General features: G+C 39.5%; 1 protein-coding gene across 1 annotated transcript in view; it reads left to right on the top strand.

Annotated features, from left to right (window-relative positions):
- The window catches only part of LOC102422327 (vascular endothelial growth factor receptor kdr-like), a 353,529-nt gene that overhangs the window by 189,128 nt on the left and 140,983 nt on the right, over positions 1-23,418 (top strand). Inside the window, exons 11-12 of the mRNA XM_014465282.2 lie at positions 11,650-11,800; positions 15,094-15,214. Of these exons, the coding sequence (XP_014320768.1) occupies positions 11,650-11,800; positions 15,094-15,214 (272 nt within the window). The remainder of the gene's footprint in view (positions 1-11,649; positions 11,801-15,093; positions 15,215-23,418) is intronic.

The raw sequence follows: 23,418 nt of genomic DNA, 5'->3' as shown, positions 1-23,418 counted from the left end.
AATAATATAGATAAATTTAAGAAAAAATAAATAAATATGGCAACACCAAACAAAAAAGCTTCCGCACAATGAAGCAAATAATCAACAAAGTGAAAAGACAATCTATTGGCCTGGCTGGTGTGGCTCAGTTGGTTGAGCATTATCCCTTGCACCTGGAGGTTGCTGGTTCGATTCCTGGTCGGGGCACATTCCCAGGCTGTAGGCTCAATCCCCAGTGGGGGTGTGCAAGAGGCAGCAGCTTGAGGTTTCTATCACATCCATGTTTCTATCTCTCTCTCCCTCTCATTCTCCCTTCCTCTCTCTCTAAAATCAATTTAAAAATTTTAAAAAAACAGTCTCCCAAATGGGAGAATATATTTGAAAATCATATATCTGATAAAGGGTTAATATAAAAAAATATATACAAACTCATGTAACTCAATAAAAACAACATCAAAACAAACAATCCAATTGAAAAATGGGAAGAGGATTTGAAAAGACATTTTTCCAAGGAAGACACACAGATGGCCAACAGGTACATAAAATGATGTTCAGCATCACTAATTGTCAGGGAAATGAAAATCAAAACCACAATGAGAAATTATCTCAGAACTGTCAGAATGTCTATTATTATAAAGATAAGATAACAAATGTTAGCTAGGATGTGGGGAAGATGGAACCCTCGTGAGCTCTTGGAATATAAATTGGTGAAGGCACTATGGAAAATAATATGGAGGTTCCTCAAAAAATTAAGAATAGAACTACCACATGATCCAACAAATCCACTACTAGGTGTTTATCCAAAGAAAATAAAAATACTAATTCAGAAAGATATATTTACACCTATGTTCATTGCAGCATTATTTACAATATCCAAGATATGAAAACAACCTAAGTGTCCTCAATGGATGAGTAAATTAAAAAAGATGTGATATATGAAAATATATAAAAATATGACATAAATATATAGAGCACATGTATATAATATATAATATATGTTATAATATGCTTTATATAAATAATGTGTGTATATATGTATATAGACACACACAATGAAATACTACTCACCCATAAAAAAGATAAAATATTGCTCCCTGTGACAACATGGATGAACCTTGAGGATATTGTGCTAAGTGAAACAAGTCAGTTATATGTGGATATAAACAACAACAAATAAACAAAATTAATAAAATAGTGTATATCAACTTAAAACAAAACAACAACAAAATTATCAGAGAACATAAACACTATATAAAACTAAACAAAATCCATCATTGTGTCAGTCCTCTTTCCCTCTCCTCCTTATGAGTTATTTAGGACACATGGACATCTAAGTCAAGTTCAGGCAGCCTAACAGTTCCACTGTCTCTTCCTATCTCTCAGTTCTTTGTTCCCTGCACCTAACAAGTGTCAAAATGTTTTGTGGGTCATTGGGAAGTCTGAAGAAAAGGGTGGGGGCAGGCAGGCCTCTGGAATTATCAGTTTAGCTTTTCCAAAGCTGTTCCTGTTCCTTTCAGTGTCCTTTCTTAGCTAGAGAGATACAAGCAGCTGTCACTCACACCTTGGTAAGATGATTCTTTTGAGTTCAAATGGAGCCAAAGGAATCAGTCAGCCAAGTGGATGAATGCTGAGAGGAGCTTTGTGGGAAGGCCTGGGTCAAGGGGGCTAATTCTGAACAAGTGAGCACCTGTTTTCTCCTTGAACAGTAGACAGAATCCATGTGTACTTGTGACTCAGAGCCTTACCTCTCAGGCAGACCTTTGGAATCCCCTGCTAGGTATTGCATGCTAAAAAATTCATAAAATCTATTTCTGTCACCCTGAAAGTAGGCAGAGAAGATGAGGAGACAGGGGAATAAGGGCATAGGGATTTTGTCAAAAATCCTAACTGTGTCTTGGCTAGTTTTTAAAATTCTCTCCCTCTCCCTCTGTCTCTTTCTTCTTCCTCCCATTGCTTGGGAGAAAGAGAGGCAGCAGAAATAACAGGACTCTTCTTTCCATCACTCAAAAAAATTCATTTCTTTTTATGGCCAAGTAAAATTGCATTTCATATATGTACTACATTGTCTTTGTCCCCTCATCTATTTTTAAAATTATATAACATGCTCATGTATTTTTTTATTTTTTCCTGTCAAATAATGACATTTCTCTAGAAACATACTGCTTTACCAAAATTATTTTTAACTATGTAAAAATGCTGAGCAAAAATGCAAAATTATCCTTTCTTATGACACTTTAAATGCATGTTTTATTTTTAAATTTATTTTTCAATTATAGTTTACATTCACTATTATTTTGTATTTGTTTCCAATGTATAGCACAGTGGCTAGACAGTCGTATACTTTACAAAGAAATCTCCCTGATATTTCCATGTGTCTATTGATGAGAAAAGGGTTGCTTTCATATCTTGGCTATTGTAAATAATACTGCAATGAACATAGGGGTGCATATATCTTTACAAATTAGTGTTTTAGATTTCCTTGAATATATATCCAGAAGTGGAATTGCTGTGTAATAAGGTAGTTCTATTTTTAAGTTTTTTGAAGAACCTCCATACTGCTTTCCATTATGACTGCACCACCTTACAATCCCACTAATGGTGCACAAGGGTTCTTTTTTCTTCACATCCTTGCCAATAATTATTGTTTGTTGATTTATTTATGATAGCCATTCTGACAGGTGTGAAGTGATATCTCAATGTGATTTTAATTTGCATTTCTCTAATGATTTGTGACATTGAGCATCTTTTCATATGTCTATTAGCCATCCATATGCCCCCTCTGGAGAACTGTCAGAGAGGGCATATTCAGGTTTTCTGCTCATTTTTTAATTGGATTGTTTGTTGTTAGTGTGTGTGTGTGTGTGTGTGTGTGTGTGTGTGTGTGTTTTGTTTTGGTGTTGAGTTGCATAATTTCTTTTAAGTTTTGGATATGAACCCCTTATTGGCTGTAACATTGGCGAATATCTTCTCCCATGAAATTGCCTATTTATTTTATTGATGGTTTTCATTGCTATAAAAAACCTTTTTAGTTTGATGTAGTCCCATTCATTTATTTTTTCTTTTGTCTCTCTTGCCTGAATAAAATAGAATATTACTCAGCAATAAAAAAGAATGAAATCTTACCATTTGTGACATGGATAGACCTCAAAGTTTTTTTTAAATCTCTATTGTTGAAAGTATTACATATGTTCCTCTTTTTCCCCCCCATTGACCTTTTTTGCCCCCCCTACCCTCCACCTAGAAAGTACTATGCTAAGTGAAATACAGCAGACAGAGAAAGACAAATAGCATATGATTTTACTTATATGTGGAATTTAAAGAACAAAATGAAAGAACAAACAAAATAGGAACAGATTCATAGATAATTAGAAGGTGGCCAGTGGGGCAGGACTGGGCGAGACAGGCCAGACACACCCTGGAGCCAACCTCCTGCAGTCTCTCCCCGGGGTCTGTGGAGTGAGCGGGGTGCCTCTGGCAGGTGGGGTCCCTTAGCCTGGCCTGTGGGGATCAGGCCAAAACCTGCTCTCTCCAACACCGTCCCAGAGGTCTTAGAGTGTGACAGGGCACTCTGCAAAGTTGCTATTGTACAGGGTGTGGAATGCAAATGCAAGTGTGCAGTAAACCAGATTCAGTGCTGACAGTGCCCCAGCAACAACATAACCCACAGCCAAAGGTGGAATCGCGCGGTCTCACGAGGAATTTGGCTCCCTCCTCTCTGGTTTTGGGGTGCATCAACCAAGAACCTCCGCTGCCAAGTCACTGCAGCTTGGTAGCTTCTGCATTGAGCATCTGCCCCCTGGTGGTCATTGCTGCGTGTCATAGCAACCGGTCAGATGGTTGGATACTTAGCATTTTAGCCATATATATTATATTATATATATATATATATACACACATATATATATATGTGTGTGTGTGTGTGTGTGTGTATATATATGTATATATATATATAAAATATATATTATATATATTTTAGCCATATTCCCTGTGATGTACATTACATTGCAGTGACTTATTTACTTTATAACTAGAATTTGTACCTCTTATCCCTTTCAATTTTTTTACCCATGCCATCATCCCACTTCCCTATGGCAAGCATCAGTTTGTACTCTGTATCTATGACTCTGTTTCTGTTTCCAGCAGCCTTATGTTAAAGTTGGGAATGATGAAGAAATTGGCCAAGGTCACTCAGCTTGCTAATGGAAGAATCTGGAAAGAGCCCAGGCTCATGTGTTCCAGTTCTGAATAGCTGTCTCACCAATTTAGAACTGTGATTCTTACAGTCCATAACTAACCTAGTTGGCTGAATTGGGAAAACCCACCTTTCCCTACTGTGTGTTTCCTTTACTCTCACACTACTGTTAGTCTCACAACACTTCTGACATCAGATGTGTGGGTGTTCTTCCCCCACCAAGCAATTCTGTGACACCAGCTGAATGTCCTACAATTTACCACAATCTGACACTATCCACTTGGAAATAGCATCGGATCCCACAGTTTAAGAGCTCAGTCTCATAAGGCAGCTCCCACTTCAGGTGTCAATCACAAGTCTCCAAATTACCCACAACTTCTGTCTGACTGGGCTACACATTGGATTTTCCCATGATCCCCTCCTTAGGTTTGATTAATTTTCTAGAGTGGCTCACAGAAGTCAGGAAAACACTTACTTGCATTTGCCAGTTTATTAAGGGATATGATAAAGGATGCAGATGAACAGCAAGATAGAAAGATACATAGGGAAAGGTGAGGGAGGATACCTGTGGAGTTGGGATGTATCACCTTTCCTTCATGTGGATATGTGTTCACCAACTTGGAAGCTCTTTGAGCCCAATATTATTAGGACTTTTATGTAGGGATGATCAATTTTATGTATTTGCAGCCCTATACCCCTCTCTGGAGGATGGGGATTGAGGCTGGAAATTCCAAGCTTCTAATGATGGGTTGGTCTTTTTGTTGAGCAGCCCCCATCTTTGAGCCATCAAAGAGCCCACCCAGAGTTTCCTGATTAAAACAAATGGCACTCCTGTCACCCAGGAAATTCCAAGGTATTCAGGATCATCAGCTTCATATATGGAACCAGGGTCAGAGACCAAATATTATAACAAAAAAATGTTCCTAGTGCTTTAATCACTTGGGAAATTACAAGGATTTTAGGAGTGTTGTAAATTCACACTGACCTATGTACTTGAGGCAGGTGACTTCTTATGATGGTTAGATGAAGGGCACAGATAATTACTGTAAGAGTGAGTGTTTTATTTTCAATTCAGAGAAAGGCCATTTCTGTTTTCTTAATTACACATTATTTGAGATGATTAAATCCTGAACCCTTTTGTTGGGGCCTCTGTAATTTTAAGAAAATCCTAGCTACTCCTATCAGTTTGAAGTTTTAAAATTGTTTTCAGGAATTGCCTTCCTAGACATGTGAAGCAGAAGCAACACAATCTATCCTCTTAGGGTTCTGAACCTGAGTAGCATCATGAATCTCAGCAGTTTCTCTTCACTAGACAAGCTTCCAGACCAATCTGTAAAGTACTTTTGGGCACATGGTCTCACTTTATCCTCATGACTATTTTGAAATATGATTTTTGTCCCTCTTCTTCATAAAAATTGTGAGATGTAGGAACTGTTGTTATCCCATTTTAAAGATGAGATTGAGGCATCGAGAGGTTAAGACACTTGCACAAGGTCTCAGAGCAGGCAAGGGGCAGAGCTAAGATTTTAACCTATGCAACGCTTCCAAATGCCATGCTCTCAAACATGGAAAGCTCCAATGGGAAATTTCTTAAACATGGAAAACCCCAATGGGGTGTTTCTCAAACATGGAAAACTCCAATGGGTATCTTGAACATGATCTATGAGGTTCTTTCCAGTGGCTTTTCTGGAAACCCCTGCCTTTCCAATAGGCCCCAGAAGTGCCTTGATGAGACTAGAAAAGAAACACTTTCCATCACTGTCTAAGATCTGGGGAAACAACCTACTTGGTGAGCACATTCTAGGGCATCTCAGGCCACTTTCCAAGCCTTTCTAATAAATTTTCTGTAAAGTTTCTTGGAGTGTGTCAGAGGTCTTGCCACAGGCTCCAGAAAAAAAGATAATTTCACTGGGGAGGCTCTTGCCATAGCTAAGAGAATGCTGGGGAATGTGACCATAGTTACCAGAGGACAGGGTCCTGGCCTTGGAGTTACACAACTCTTAAATACAAATCCTAGCTCAATCACTAGCTGTATGGCCTTTGTCAATCCATCAATATCTTTGAGCTTGTTTTCCTTGTCTTAAATGTGGATAAAAACAACTACCAAATGGAATTTTAAGGAATAAACAAGATGATATATGTAAAGCCTTATCACAGGGCCCTGGCACATAGTAGTTGGACCAGAAATCTCTCTGGTCTCTGAGAATGAAAGCATGGCATAATACATGGAGCTTCACACAGTTTTGACTTTTTTTTTTTTTCTTCCCCACCTCAGGGAAGTTTTCTGATATTATTTCTTCGAATAGGTTTTCTAATCCATGTTCATCTTTCTGTTGTTCTGGCACCCCTATTATTCGTATGTTGTTTCGTTTCATGTTGTCCCAAAGCTCCCTTAGGCTCTCCTCCTGTCTTTTAATTTTTTTCTCCATTTGCCGTACAGTTTGAGTGTGTTTTGCTTCCTTGTCTTCTAATTCACTAATTCGGTCCTCCGCTTCTCCCAGTCTACTGTTGATACTTTCAATGGAGTTTTTTATTGAAGCTATGTCGCTCTTCATTTCTTCTTGGGACTTACTTAAGTTGTTGATTTTTTCATCTGTTTCTTCTAGCTTCTTGCATAAGTAGTTGAGTTTTTCATCTGTTTCTTCTTGCTTCTTGAACATCCGGTGCATGTACTCTAGGAACCTTATTCTGAATTCTTTTTCCGTCATGTTGCATATCTCTGTCTCACTTAGCTGCTTTTCTGGCGAGTCCTCCTTTTCTTTCCTTTGGGGGTTCTTTGTCTACCCATGTTTGATCTCACTGACATGACTAGTTGTTGAATCGTTCAGTGGCTGGACCCTGGGAGGCAGTGGCTGCTCCTTGGGTGGCAGTGGCTCCTCGGGCTGTGGTTGCTCCTTGGGCGGTTGTGGTAGCAGCGGCTCCTCTGTTGATAGCAGAGCCTCTGGTGGGTGCTGTTCACAGCTGTGGTGGCTCTTCTGGCTGGTGGAGGGAGGCTTCACACACAGCAACTGTTCCCCAGGCAGAGCGTATGGTGATCAGGAGGCCGCTGTTGCTTGAATCTTTCCGTGGAGGGATGCAGGTCTCCGCTGGGCTCTTGTAGTCGCGCTGCTTGCGAGTCGTTGCCTCCGGGTTGGTAGGCGCCGGGTTAGTAGCCGTTCTCTGGATGCCGGTAACCGGTAGCCGCAACCCAAGATGGCGCGGTCTCGCCGCTACGCTGGCGCCCAGGGGGAGGTTTCAGCCTCAATCTCTAACCATCCGCATTTTTTAGGAGTTCTCTGTCTTTCCTGGCTGCAGACTGCCTCTCAGCTGAGCCTCCCCAGCTTGATCGGGCTGATTGTTACCCGTTTCAGCTGCTCGCCCCTATCTGCTCCGGGATAAAGCACCAACACCTCCATCTAAGCCTCCGCCATTTTCCTCTCCCACACAGTTTTGGAGTTTGACAGAATTCTGCTTCACTGGTTCATAGCCATGTCACTTTGGGAATATCTTTTAACTTAGAGTGCCAGTTTACCTTTTCTTTTAAATAAAGAAAACAATACCTATTTCTAAGGGTTGCTATGAGGACTGAATAAGTTACTGCATTAAAATACCTGGCATAGAGTACGCCCTATGTAAGCAGCAACCTCTTGTGTTATGAACAAAGTGTCTAGTACATTACAGGCTGGCATCCCATAAATGCAGCTTTTCTTCTCTCTTCAGAAGGCAATTCTGGCCAGTCAGATAGTTCAAGTTGTCTGCCATTTGACAACTGCTCAATCTTAATTTTTTTTCAGATCTAAATAGAAAGCTTCTCAAATACACTTTTTAAAACAACTTCTCACTCAATCCTGCAATGCACATAATAATGCACAATTAGCTTACTTCTTTATTGGAATTGTGGTGCTCAGGCTGGCATAAAAAATTGCTGTTGGGATCTTTTCCATGATTCTTTGCACATTTAAATGTTTATTACCATTCTAGGCTCACTCAATGATGTCACTATTTGAAAATATTTCTATGACTAAAGAAAGTGGGTGGGCATTCTTAAAGTGCTCAGCTCTGTGGAATCTTGAGACAACTTGCCCCAACTTAGTTATTTTTAATTCCAAAAGAAACTGTAGCTAGAGTTAGCTTAAGCAATCAGTGGTGGCTTTCTGGGCTACCAAGTGCCAACCATGATGGTTTACCCAACCAAATTTGAAGGACATAATTAAATAATATGTATATTTGGAATTATTATATAAGAACTAGCCTTCTGAGTCATTTGGGGCCTTCTTGACATGTTTGTGATTCAGGGGAATCATAAAACAATGGTCGGAAATGGGACTGTTGTCACTCTCATGTGGCTGTAAATACATTTAAAACAATGGATCCCATGGCTGTGAAAAGAGTAGGTATTTGGTCCTGAGCTTCCACTGTCTGCCTGAAGCTCTAGAAGACATTCTTAGGAAAGCCAAGAACTCTGAGGAATAAAAATACTTTTGTAACAATATTGTTGTACAAGCAGTGCCTTATTCACTACCTGATATTCATTACACATTACTTGAGATGATTAAACCCATGAGGGTTTATAGCACCCATGAGGCACTCAAGACATACTTATTGAATGAGTTAAGAATCATGTAGACTCAAACAGCCACAAAAAATCCTATTGAAGGAAAAACAATAACTATTAAAATCCAGTCCACTCCTGGTCTTACAGATTGGGTAACTGAAGTTCAAGAGGGGAAGACACTGACTCAAGGTCACAGTGACCTAAGCATACTTGTCCTGTTCTAAGATGAGTATGCCTGCAACTCTAGATGTGTTTATGATAAAGGGACTTAGAATTATGATTGGGAGAAGATACACCTGTCCTAGTGTTTTCAATCAGTGCTTATATGAATTTAAATGTTCCAGAGCTTTAAAGAGTGATACTAGCCCTGCTAGACTTAATTCTCCACCTGTACTCTTTGGGTTCAGCTTGATTTTTTATTTCATATATCCATTCATCCTCTCATTCTCAGGTGTATTTATTTTTCATGAAACATGAACCAAAAACAAATATTATTAATTATTCCCACAATCCTTTGGAAAGGAAATAGGTATATTACCCCATTCAGCATTGAAAGACAAAGACCCCAACCCTGTTTTTGACATGTCAGTCATATGTTCCTTCATTCCTTAATACTAGAGCCAAGATTGTGCTCAATGAAGAAGAAAAATCTCTGAGATCATGGAAAATGGGGATAATACATGTTGATCCTAAAATTAATTTACCAGAGGAAATCCTGTGACTGTCCTTATTTTACTTGTTTCAAACAAAGGAAAGGGAGTAGGACAAGGAAATTGTGTGAAGGGGAGGTGGGACTGACTCCATATGGAGCCAGGAATAGACATTCCATTGCTAGAGATAGTCATTGTGAGGACCGCAGGTTCAAGGGCAGTATTACTCTCAGCCAGAGACACACATTTATATTTGCGGTTCTTTTCCTAGAATTTGGTGTTTCACAGGCTAAAAGAGCCAACTTTCCAGTTATTCCACTCTCATCAAGAGATATGTTTTGAGTCTAAAGAAGGTGAGAACCCTTTTAGAGTTTTATGTAACAGCCACAAGAAGCAGGAAAGGAAAGATATTGCTGATCTTGGACTACAAGCTACAATTGGTCAGTCCTGGGAGGGGAGAAGGAGAGAGCAGGAGAAAAATTGAAGGCAGATTGCCAAGGGAGAATCAGTGGGCAACAGTTTGTGTTTACAATCCCCAGAAAAAAAAAGCATTAGACAAGGCTGAAAGAAACCTGGTTAGTCTGCCCTCCAACCCATCATGTTGAGAATTTTTTGTTGTGAATGTAGTAAAGGCCTGTCAGTTAACTCTTACATTTTCTAGGAAGAAGCACAACTCAGATTAGTTTTAAATAGAAATGCTCAAACTACCAAACCACATCCCCACTTTTTATAAGATTTGAGGATCTTGCAGCAACTTTAGAGACAGCAACATTGGAAAGCAGAGTGGAATTCTGCTCTATCACATGACACAGGACTCTGGACTAACACTTTCAAACATGAATTTATTGAGCCCTTACAATGCACCTAGCACTGACTATACTAAAATAAGGAGGTAATGTGGGGAGAAACACTGATAAGAGTTTCAGCTGTTACTGAGTTTCTGTTCTTGTAGTGGTTGGTGGAATGTGGAAGTAAGGGAGAATGAGAGTTCAAGTATGATACATGGGTTTCTGACTGAGGTGACTGAAAAGATTACTGAAATTAAGATGAATAGGGGTGAAGGGGAAATGAGTTTTATATTTGAATGGAGGCCCAGTGTAGTGTTTATAAACCTGAGTGCTTGAGTCATATTATCTAGGTTTAATTGCTCACTCTACCAACCTTGGGCAAGTTACTTCATCTCTCTGCATCTCAGTTTATTCATCTGTAAAATAGGGCTAACAGAAGTGTATTCCTAGTGGGATGTTATGAAGTTAAATGAGATACTGTCTATAAAAAGCACTTAAAAGCAGTTCCTAAGACTTGGTAAGTGCTATATATGCTTGATATTTATTATTATTATTATTATTATTAGAAATATTGAGTTTGTGATGTTTATGGGACAGAGAAGGCTTTAGAGCTAGACTACCAGAGTTCATAACCCAGCTCTTCCAGTTACTAGCTGAGTGACTTTCTGAAAACTACTTAACATTTAATTTCTTAATCTGTGTGTAGGGATAAACACAATATCAACCTCATAGGGTGAGGATTAAATGAATCATTTGCATAAAGTGCTCCAAGCAATGCCTTGCACCTAGTTCAGCTAATTATTATTAGTATTAGTAGCATTGATGTTATTAGTATTATCTTTCAACTAGAGAAGTAACGCAAGCAGTTGAATATATAGGTAGGGAACCCAGAAATGAGATTCCTGCAAATCATGCAGAACTCTATTATTGTTGTTGGTTGTCTTAAATCCAAAGGCAAACAATAAATGTTACTGAAAATAAAAGGCCTACTATTAGCTTTTACAATTAAATTCAACATATAACTCTTAGGCACTGACTTTGTGCCCAGAGTGCAGAGGTGAACCTTATGTCAGTCTTGCCTTTAGTAAACTACCAATCCAAAATACTATTTTGAAATACACACCTTCTGCCACTTGGAGCCTTGGATTTACTTCTCTTCAACAGGGCTCTATTTTGCATACAAGAGGTGAAATATTAAAAATAATCACAAGTAGGGCACAGGATTTACCAACCAGGTCATGCTTTAGTGCAAGCCTGGAATGTTAGATGTCTCTGTTGCATCAGATATTAACCTTTGAGTTGCTGGGTTACGGGGATGACATGGGGGAAGGGTCTATTCATGGGGAGGGACCAGGATAGGATAGAAAGCTAGGGGCAGCAAGTATTTTTAAACTGATGTAGAAATATTTCAACATTCTAACCATTGGGTTCCTGTAATGGTAGTACAGCTAAAATATCAGCCCTGATGTGGGACCTTAATCTCTGTCATTTTCTCCTCTTGTCCAGAAAAACCCAAGATCTACGAGAAGGATACAGATTTGAAGAACATTCAGCCAATACTCCTAGGCAGTGAGAACATCCTTCGCTGTACAGCAAGTGGCCTGCCTGTGCCTTCCTTTATGTGGGCTTGGGAGCCCTGCAGCCAGAAAGATGATCTGTAAGTGACTTGCAGGCTAAAGGACCCTGCATGGTCTAGAGGTTTACTGTTGCAGGCACAAAGGACTGGCAGTCTTAAGAACTTACCAGAAGATTTTCTCTTCCATATGATATCACAGGTGCTGTCAGTGATCTTGGAATGGGGCCTGGAATCTAAAAGAAGAGGTAGTACTGCAATAGCCACCAAACACCAGGTTTTGGTCAATGTCACAGCCTCAAATTAGAGGTTGAAGTAATTGTTATGGTTCACAGGCCTGAGAAATTTAGATTGTGATTGAAGATTTAAGTGGAAGAGAAATAGAATAGGGCAGGTTTCCAAATATTTGTCATTACATGGGGAAAAATCAGTAATGGGGTTAAAAAGTGGACATGTCTCACTGGTTTGAGAACTGTTTACATTATAAACCTGATTGAAATAATCCCACAATGGGAAAATCTGTTAGCAAGTAGCATTTTTAGATCACAGCACACTCATTTAGCCTTCTGTGACTCTAGTGTAGAAGGTAGGACAGAGATTCTTCTTCCCCAGTAACAAATGGAGATATGGAGGCTTAGGGAGATAAATGACTCACTTGACACAACACAGAAGTCAAGAGAGATGTCACAAAGAGAGCCAGGCATCCTGACTCTTACCTCTTAAGAGCTTCCATTTATAAAAGCCCTATCATATGCTTAGAACATATTAGATACTTTGATTTTTGCTCTGTGGCAATAAACTCTATTTCAAAGTGTCTGTTTCAGTCACCTCTGGGACAATGAGTCACCTGTGGCCCCTATAAGAATTAGAAAAAAATACTGGCCAGGATACCTCAGCTAGTTAGAGTGTTGTCTCGATATGCCAAGGTTGTGGATTTGATCTCTGGTCAGGGCACATAAAATAAGCAACCAATGAACGCACAACTAAGTGAAACAACAAATTGATGTTTCTCTCTATGTGTGTCTCTCTTCCTCTCTCTCTCTCTAAAAAAAAATCAATAAATAAATTTTTAAAAATTAGAAAAAATAAAAGGAAAATTTAGAGAAGTGAAGTGATTTCCCCCAAGTCCCAGAATAGTCCGTATTTAAGAAAACTTTATCAATGTTCATCCATCTCCTACCACAAAACCTCCCTACAGGCTTGACATATATGACAAACTCTCTGCTTTGCCATAACTCTGAAAGAGTGGGGAGGGCAGTCCACTCAGGTTTCTGTTGTTGTCTGAAGGATGACATATTAGCTGACCAGGGGAGTTCATCTTATTAACTCACTGCTGCACTGTGCTAAAGGTTGAGTTTTAGGAACATGGTAATGAATTAGGGGGTATCACTAGGGGATATTTAAACTCTGAACGGGAATGTCTAGGAAATCCAATTTGGAAGGCCCAGAGCATTAAGATGTGGCCTTGGTTTTAAGGGAAATTAAGGGGATCTAGTTATCAGACCAAGGCCTAGATCTTCAAATAGAAGTGCTGGCAGTCTATGTCTCACAGGTACTTTTCAGCCAGCTCTTATAAGCAAGCTCCACTCCGTTGCTTCCTGCCTACACATAGGTACTTGGAGAGCATACTTTTCTCTTCTCAGTAGGCACCAGGATAAGATTTTTGGATGGGGAGAATAACAGTGGTCCTAGCCACTTACTTACTTTGGTTCTGCCCTGCTGCCTTTCCTTGCTCTGACATTCTATAATTCCCAAGTGACTTCCATTGTTCTCACTTAGCTGAGATGCAGTAAATCCAGTTACTTTTTTTGTTGTTGCACCTTTCTATTTGGAAGAAAAGAAGAGGATATAGTGAATGCTTCCCCTGATAAAATGCCTTTTCCACCTGGCTAGTGTGTCTCAGTGGTTGAGCATCCACCTATGGACCAGGAGGTCAGGGTTCGATTCCCAGCCAGGGTGTATGCCTAGGTTGCTGGCTCAGTCCCCAGGGTGTATAGGAGGCAGCTGATCAATGATTCTCTCTCATCATTGATGTTTCTATCACTCCCTTCCTCTCTGAAATCAATAAAAATATATTTTAAAAAAAGAAAATGCCTTTCCCAAGCGTCTCTCAACAAAGTTTTCATTAAGTAAACATTTATTGAGTACCTCCTCTATTTTAGAAGCCATACTGGTCCATATTTCTCACATTTATATGAAAATTGAATGGAGCAAATAGTAGCCATATCATGAGTTTTCTTAGAGATTCAAATCTTTATTGTACATAAATGACAAAAAAGGAGTATAAGGGGGCAGGACCTACTTTGAATAAAAATAAATGACATATTTTAGAAAACAGACTTTATGAGGGAAAAATACTTAACCTCAGACTTAAACAATAGGAGCCAGCTATGCAGTTATGCAACAGAAATATAATGCATAACCAGTCTACCAGTCTACTGATAGACTGTGTCTACCAGTCTAAGCCACATATGTAACTTTGAATTTTCTAGTAGCTGCATTATACAAAGTAAAAAAGCAAACTTTTAATGCTGTATTTAACCCAATATATAAAAAATATTGTCATTTCACAACCAATCAATATAAAATATAAATGAGATATTTTCAGTATTTTGTCATATCGTCTTTGAAACTTTGTGTACAGTCTATACTTACAGAACATTTCAAGTGCTTATTAAGATCTCCAAATAAGTCCACAATGTAACTAATATTAGCTCCATTTAACAGTTGTGACAACTGTTAAACTAAGTCTCCGAAAAGGGGAAGTGAGCTATAAGAAGCCACACAAGCTGGCAGTGCTTTAATGGAATTGCAGTTTTGCTGAGTATACGTGTAGTACATTATCATTCCCTGTAGTAATCTGCTTTTCTGGATATCTTGGCTGATCAACAGCTCCCCAGAACTCTCATAAACCTCTTCTCTTTGCTTAAGGTTCAGAGTAAGAAAATTCATTCAGGAGGAGACATCAGTGAAGGAGAATTTTATAGGGCTTCATATTCTATATCAGCCTAGAAAAGTGGGTATGGATTAATACCAATAATACTTACTCTTATGCTCATGGACTTTTAGCCACACAGGAATCCTTGCTCCTCTGATGTGTCAGGCATGTTGCTAGCTCAGGACCTTTACATTTGTTCTACCCTTCATCTGTAATTGTCTTCCCCAGAAATCTTTGTGACAATCTTTATGACTCATATTTGATTTCTTGTAGGACTCTGTTCAAATGTCACCTCCTTAGATAGGCCTTCCCTGAGTATTTTGTCTTCTAAATTTTTGTGATATCTTCGTAGATTAGAAGACACACTATCTGCAGTACTTGTTATGCTTTATACCCTTTTTATTGACTAGACTGTAAATGCAATCTTATTCTTTCCCAGGTGTATGGAACGAGGCAAGCGGATCCAGCTTTCTGATGAGACTCTGAAAAATTATCTCCCTATAGGCAACAGGATCCTGTCCATTGAAGAGATGGTAGTGACAAATGGAGAAAAAACAAAGGTATATCCCTGGGAGTTGCTTTAGTAAAAGAGACCTCATAAACTGTAAATGAGTGGGGCTGCTAGTCATACACTTGATGTTAAATTTTAGGAATGCCTGAGACCTAGGGTCTGGTTGAAGACAGTTAATTATTCGTACACGGGGGTGGGGGGGGTTCCTCACCCCAACCTGCACCCTCTCCAATCTGGGAATTTCTGTCTGTCTTTGCAATCATATGAGCGAATTGTCTGAGACCCCCAACCCAGTTTGGTTTGTTGCTCACAGAATAATAGAGGCATTTTTTTTCTTTGCTCCATTGGTGGAGATTTCCTGGAATTTTTAGGATATCTTCCCTTTAATTTTTCCTAGACACTCTGATTTTACTTATGTCTCTCACCTTTGATTTCCTTCTATCCCCCACCGCAACAGTAACTTGCTCCAGGCTCACTTTGCTCTAGTGTCTAGGAGATCCGTCTGCCATCAGAACTATGATTCCCAGCATTCCTGGTGCTTCCCGCACTCTGGGCTTCTGCTTCCAGTCCTGGGGCTGCCATCAGAACTACTATTCCCAGAATTCCTGGTGCTCCCCACACTGGGAGCAACCAAGGGAGCCACGTCCCCCCAAGCTGCCAGCTCTCCTGCTTCTGCTCTCCACCTGGCACCTCTGTATGCAAATTAACCCACTATCTTTGTTGGGTTAATTTGCATATTCACCCTGATTGGCTGGTGAGCGTAACAAAGGGATGGTCAATTTACATATTTCTCTTTTGTTATATAGTATAAACTTTAGCTATTATGCTGCTTTCTTTTCTTTTTTCTTTTTTGTGATGACTTTTTTTTCTTTTTTTTATTGCATAAAGTATTACAAAGAGTATTACATATGTCTCCTTTTTTTCCCCCTTGTCAATCCCCCAGCCTCCCCTACCCCCCAGTGTCTTATTTCCATTGGTTATGCTTATATGCATGCATACAAGTTCTTCGGTTGATCTCTTACCCCCAGCCTTTCTGCTGTAGTTTGACAGTCTGTTCGAGGCTGCTCTGCCTCTGAATCTATTTTTGTTCAACAGTTTATAATGGTCCTTATTATCCATAAATGAGTGAGATCATGTGGTATTTTTTCTTCATTGACTGGCTTATTTCACTTAGCATAATGCTCTCCAGTTCCATCCATGCTGTTGCAAATGGTAAGAATTCCTTCTTTTTTATAGCAGCATAGTATTCCATCGTGTAGATGTACCACCGTTTTCTAATCCATTCATCTGCTGATGCGCACTTAGGCTGTTTCCAGATCTTCGCTATGGTAAATTGTGCTGCTATGAACATGGGGATGCATATATCCTTTCTGATTGGTGTTTCTGGTTTCTTGGGATATATTCCTAGAAGTGCGATCACTGGGTCAAATGGGAGTTCCATTTTTAACTTTTTGAGGAAACTCCATACTGTCTTCCATAGTGGCTGCACCAGTCTGCATTCCCACCAGCAGTGCATGAGTGTTCACTTTTCTCCGCATCCTCTCCAGCACTTGTCGTTTGTTGATTTGTTGATGATAGCCATTCTGACAGGTGTAAGATGATACCTCATTGTTGTTTTGATTTGCATCTCTCAGATGATTAGTGACTGTGAGCATGTTTTCATGTGTCTCTTGGCTTTCTGAATGTCCTCTTTGAAAAGTGTCTATTTAGGTCCTTTGCCCATTTTTTCATTGGATTGTTTATTAAGTTGTATGAGTTCCCTATAAATGTTGGAGATTAAACCCTTATTGGTGATAACATTGGCGAATATGTTCTCCCATGCAGTGGGCTTTCTTGTTGTTTTGTTGATGGTTTCTTTTGCTGTGCAGAAGCTTTTTATTTTGATGTAGTCCCATTTGTTTATTTTCTCTTTAGTTTCCAATGCCCTAGGAACTGTATCGGTGAAGAAATTGCTTCGGCATATGTCTGAGATTTTGTTGCCTTTGGATTCCTCTAGTATTTTTATGGTTTCCCGTCTTACATTTAAGTCCTTTATCCATTTTTGAGTCTATTTTTGTGTATGGTGTAAGTTGGTGGTCTAGTTTCATTTTTTTGCATGTATCTGTCCAATTTTCCCAACACCATTTATTAAAGAGACTGTCTTGACTCCATTGTATGTCATTGCCTCCTTTGTCAAATATTAATTGAGCACATTGGTTCCGGTCGATTTCTGGATTCTCTATTCTATTCCATTGATCTATATGTCTGTTTTTGTGCCAGTACCAGGCAGTTTTGAGAACAGTGGCTTTGTAATACAGCTTGATATCAGGTATGGAGATCCCACCTACTTTATTCTTCTTTCTCAGGATGGCTGCAGCTATTCTGGGTCTTTTTTATTCCAGATGAATTTTTGGAGAGTTCGTTCTAGGTCTGTGAAATATGCCATTGGTATTTTAATGGGAAGTGCGTTGAATTTATAGATTGCTTTGTGTAGTATGGACATTTTAATGATGTTGCTTCTACCAATCCATGAACATGGTATGTTCTTCCATCTGTTTATGTCTTCCTCTATCTCTTTTTTCAACGTCCTGTAGTTTTCTGAGTAGAGGTCTTTTACCTCTTTAGTTAGGGTTATTCCTAGGTATCTTAATTTTTTTGGTGTGATGGTAAATGGGATTGTTTTTTTTGTCTCTCTTTCTGTAAGTTCACTATTGGTGTATAGAAATGCTATAGACTTCTTGTCATTGATTTTGTATCCTGCTACATTGCTGAATTCATTTATTAAGTCTAATAGTTTTTTGATGGAGTCTTTAGGGTTTTTTATGTACAATATCATGTCATCTGCAAGTAAGGACAGATTTACTTCTTCATTTCCTCTTTGGATGTCTTTTATTTCTTCTTCTTGTCTAATCACAATGGCTAATACTTCCAGTACTATATCTAACAGGAGTGGTGAGAGTGGGCAACCCTGTCTTGTTCCTGTTCTTAGGGGAAATGGTTACAGTTTTTGCCCATTGAGTATGATGTTGGCTGTGGGTTTGTCATATATGGCTTTTTATTATGTTGAGGTATGATCCTTCTATTCCCACTTTGCTGAGAGTTTTTATCAAGAAAGGGTGTTGGATTTTGTCAAATGCTTTTTTCGCATCAATTGATATGACTATGTGGTTTTTATCTCTCAATTTGTTTATGTGATGTATTACGTTTATTGATTTGCAGATATTGTACCATCCTTGCATCCCTGGGATAAATCCTACTTGGTCATGGTGTATGATCTTTCTAATGTACTGCTGGATCCGATTTGCTAAGATTTTGTTGAGGATTTTGGCATCTATGTTCATGAGGGATATTGGCCTGTAATTGTCTTTCATTGCGTTGTCTTTATCTGGTTTTGGTATGAGGGTGATGCTGGCTTCATAGAATGAGCTTGGAAGTGTTCTTTCCTCTTGAATTTTTTGAAATAGTCTGAGGAGGATAGGTTTTAGGTCTTCCTTGAATGTTTGGTAAAACTTCCCTGTGAAGCCATCTGGCCCTGGGCTTTTGTTTGCTGGGAGCTTTTTGATGACTGCTTCGATTTCTTCCGTAGTTATTGGCCTATTGAGATTTTTAGATTCTTCCTGATTAAGGTTTGGAAGGTTGTATTTTTCTAGGAATATGTCCAGTTCCTCCAGGTTGTCTAGTTTGTTGGAGTAGAGTTGTTCATAGTATTTTTTAACAATCCTTTGTATTTCTGTGGGGTCTGTTGTTATTTCTCCTCTTTCATTTCTGTTTTTGTTTATTTGGGACCTTTTCGTTTATTGGTGAGCCTGGCTAGAGGTGTATCAATCTTGTCTATCCTTTCAAAGAACCAGCTCTTGGTTTTGTTGATCTTTTGTATTTTTTTTTTGGTCTCTATGTCATTTATCTCTGCTCTGACCTTTATTATTTCCTTCCTTCTGCTTACACTGGGCTTTTCTTGTTGCTCTCTTTCTAACTATTTGAGTTGTAGGGCTAGGTAATTTATTACCATTGTTTCTTGTTTTTTGCAGCAGGCTTGTAGAGCTATGAACTTCCCTCTCAAGACTGCTTTCGCTGTGTCCCATAGGTTTTGGATTGTTGTGTTTTCATTGTCGTTTGTTGCCATGATGTTTTTTATTTCTTCTTTGATCTCTCTGGTAACCCAGTCATTGTTTAATAGCATGCTATTTAGTCTCCATGTGTTTGATTTTTTTGGATTGTTTTTATTGTAGTTGATTTCCAGTTTTATGCCATTGTGATCTGAGAAGATGCTTGATATGATTTCTATCTTCTTGAATTTGAAGAGACTTTGCCTGTGACCCAATATATGGTCTATCTTTGAAAATGATCTGTGTGCACTTGAGAAGACTGTATATTCTGTGGCTTTGGGGTGAAATGTTCTGAAGATGTCAATTAATTCTATCTGATCTAGTGAGTCATTTATGATTGCTGTTTATTTGCTGATTTTTTTTTGTCTAGAGGATTTATCCCGTGATGTTAATGGGGTATTAAAGTCTCCTACTATGTTTGCATTGCTGTCAATCTCTTCGCTGATAACTTCCAGAAGTTTTTTTTTTGTTGTTGTTGTTGTTTGTGAGTTTTTTTTGTTTTTTATTTTATTTTATTTTTTTTAAATATATTTAATTAATTTTTTACAGAGATGAAGGGAGAGGGATAGAGAGTTAGAAACATCGATGAGAGAGAAACATCGACCAGCTGCCTCCTGCACACTCCCTACTGGGGATGTGCCCGCAACTAATGTACATGTCCTTGACCGGTATAGAACCTGGGACCTTTCATTCCACAGGCCGACGCTCTGTCCACTGAGCCAAACCGGTCAGGGCAGTTTTTTTGTTTATTAAATGTATTTGGGTGCTCCTGCATTGGGTGCATACTAGTATATGTTTACCAGAGTTATATCCTCTTGTTGTATTGATCCCTTTATAATTATGAAGTGGCCTTCCTTTCTCTTGTTTTGGACTTTACTTTGAGGTATAATTTGTGAGATATAAGTATTGCTACCCCTGCTTCTTTTCATTTCCATTTGCCTGAAAGGTATTTTTCCACCCCCTCACTTTCAGTCTATGTGAGTCCCTTGTTCTGAGGTGGGTCTCTTGTAGACAGCATATATATGGGTCATGTTTTCTTATCCATTCAGTTACTTGATGTCTTTTGATTGGAGTATTTAATCCATTTACATTCAATGTTATTATTGATAGGTACTTATTTGTATCCATTTGTATTCTTTATGTCTGTGTTCCTTCCTCCCTTTCTATTATTCTTTTTATAGCATTTGCTTTAGAATTTCTTGCATTGCTAGTTTAGTAGTAATAAACTCCATTAGCCTTTTTTTTTGTCTGCAAAGCTCCTGATTTCCTCTTCAATTTGAATTATATTCTTGCTGGATAGAATATTCTTGTATTCACTCCCTTGCTTTTCATCCCTTTGTATACTTCATTACATTCTCCTCTGGCCTGATGTGTTTCTGTTGAGAAATCATTTGATAATCTGACGGGAGATCCTTTGTAGGTAACTCTCGGTCTGTCTTGTAGCTTTTAAGATTCTCTCTTTGTTATTAATGTTTGCCATTGTAATTATGACGCATCTTGGTGTGGGTCTTTTGGGGATCATCTTGTTTGTGACTCTCTGTGCTTGTGTGACTTTTTTCTTCCCCTAATCAGGGAAGTTTTTGTCATTATTTCTTCATATATGTTCTCTAATCCTTGCTCCTCTTCTTGTCCTTCTGGCACCCCTAATATATGTATGTTATTTTTTCCATGTTGTCCCAAAACTCCCCTAGGCTCTCCTCCTGCTTTCTATCCCCCCCCCCCAATTTCTGTTTAGATTGGTCTTGTTTCTCTGCCCTATACTTTAACTGACTAATTTGGTCCTCTGCTTCTTCTAGTCTACTGTTGAAACCCTCCATAGAGTATTTTATTGTAGCTATGTCATTCTTGACTTACCCTTGATTCTTACATTAGTTATTGATTTTCTTGTCCATCCGGTTTATGAACTATATGACCATTACACTGAATTTTCCTGACATATTGCATGCCCCCATTTCATTTAGTTCTCTTTCTGGTGATTCTTCCTTTTCTTTCCTTTGGGGGCTGTTTCTTTGTCTCCCCATTTTTGCGATCACCAAAGGGTCTAGGCACTGAGTTGCATGGGATTTGTGCCGCTGTGGTGAGTCAGTGGGAGTGTTGTGTGCACCAAGAGTCTCAGGAGAGAGTCTTGGGAGAGTTCAAGAGTGAGGACATGTGGCCACAAGGGGTTGGTGGGAGCCCCATGTGTGCCGAGAGTCACAGTAGAGTTCAGGAGCCAGGATGCATGCAGCTTGTGCTGCTGCAGCAGATCGGCAGGAAGGGAACACACTCTGGGACTCACTGGAGCCTGAGGCCAGGAAGGCTGGATTCCTGGAGCCCATGGGTCTGGGCTACAGTAGCAGGTCTTTGGCCTGAGTGGCTTTAGAGTCCCAGGTTGTGTCTGAGGTCAGTCTGTGTGGTGGTAAGGCTGGGATCCTTGTCACAGAAGCTCTGCCCTTCAAGATGGCATGGTTTCTGTGCCAGTGCTGCTGCCCAGGATTGCTTTCAGTGGTAGTGGGGCTTCCCATCTAAGAGATCCTGGTCCACCAACCCCTGAAAGTCCTTCAGGATCTAACTGTTCCTCACTCAGACAACCACACACCACACAGGTCTACACACTCCCCTTTCGCTCCCTCACTCACTCACACTCTCTCCCTCACTACCCGCCACCATCTTAGGATCTGGGGAATTTAATTCTTTTTTTTTTCTTATTAGAAAAATTTTATTTTGGAAAACTTTAGTGTTAAGTATTTGAGGGGGCACATTTTAATTAATTAAAATAAATCATGTTTCATTTGGTCAACTAGCAAATGTCCATGGTCTCTCCATATTTCAAAATTATCACTTATATTAACAATGTCAAAAATTCTGAAAAAGAAGATAATTTGAACATGATGGTTCCTCTTCTTAAAATTGCGGATAGTTTCACTATGTTAGCTGAGGGTGGTGGGGTGTGAAAGAATGACAGAGGGAAAAGGAAGTGAACTAAACCAGAGAGAAATGAGAGGGTAAAGCTAAGTTGGTAGGTTAGACATTTCTTCGCCGTTAGAATTATAGAATCCATGCAAATGGATGTAATTTCTATATACGCTGAGTATACATTCAATTTCTGGAAATGAGAATTTAATGAAGCTTCTCCAATGACACCTTATCTTTAATCAACAAGAAAAGTATCAGAGACTCCAAAACAGGAAGCACGAACTAAGAGAATGAAGAGGATCAGTATTCCCACACCTTTGTGTGTCTTGGTTAGTGTCATGTAAGATGCACATACATGGCGAAGCTGACTGCCGAACAACATAAAGGTAACACTCCACATGGCTTGTGTTCTTTCTCTAACACAGCAACTACACACCAGTAAAGGGTACGTGAATGCCACTCGCATTTCTCATCAGAAGAAATATCCTTCCTTCTAGACTCTGAGGTTAATTAACTCTCAGGAGAAGATTCATTCTAGGAATTACCCTATGAACAATGTTGGTGACACTTTACCAGCGGTTCTCAATCTGTGGGTCGCGACCCCTTTGGCGGTGGAAGGACCCTTTCACAGGGGTCGCCTAAGACCATCCTGCATATCAGATATTTACATTACGGTTTGTAACAGTAGCAACATTACAGTTATGAAGTAGCAACGAAAATAATTTTATGGTTGGGTCACAACATGAGGAACTGTATTTACAGGGCCAGAAGGTTGAGAACCACTGCTACACTGTAAGATGTGAAGCGCAGTGAAACCCACGAGGAGGGATACAGTCCTAGATGTAAACCATCACCCCTCCTGGATGTCTGCTTTTCTGTGTCAGTTTAGAGGGGCAACCTGGATAAGCAAAGGAATAGAGATTTAAAGCATCCTATGCGCGGACACACGCCCTGCACTGTGGCACCGCCAGGAGAAATCAACAACAGGGTCTCCGCTCCCTAGGAGCTCACAATCTGATGGAATTACGAAGGACATCAAGCCGAGTCCGCATAATACACGACGCAGTGAATCAATTGATCGCAGTTCTTCCACTGGCTGGGGAAATGGGCAGCAAGGAATAGGAAATAGAAAAACAGGAAGACACACCTAAAGACAGGAAGACAATTCTCTACCCCCGCCCCCCCACACACACACACACACAAAACACTTATTTTCACGGTGCAATACTCCACCATTTCGCAGAGTGGATCCTGCCAGGTTTGGCGTCCCTGA

Source organism: Myotis lucifugus, unplaced genomic scaffold, assembly GCF_000147115.1.
Source record: "Myotis lucifugus unplaced genomic scaffold, Myoluc2.0 scaffold_4, whole genome shotgun sequence".
In the NCBI taxonomy this organism is placed as follows: domain Eukaryota; kingdom Metazoa; phylum Chordata; class Mammalia; order Chiroptera; family Vespertilionidae; genus Myotis; species Myotis lucifugus.
This window is presented reverse-complemented; position numbering and strand designations above follow the sequence as displayed.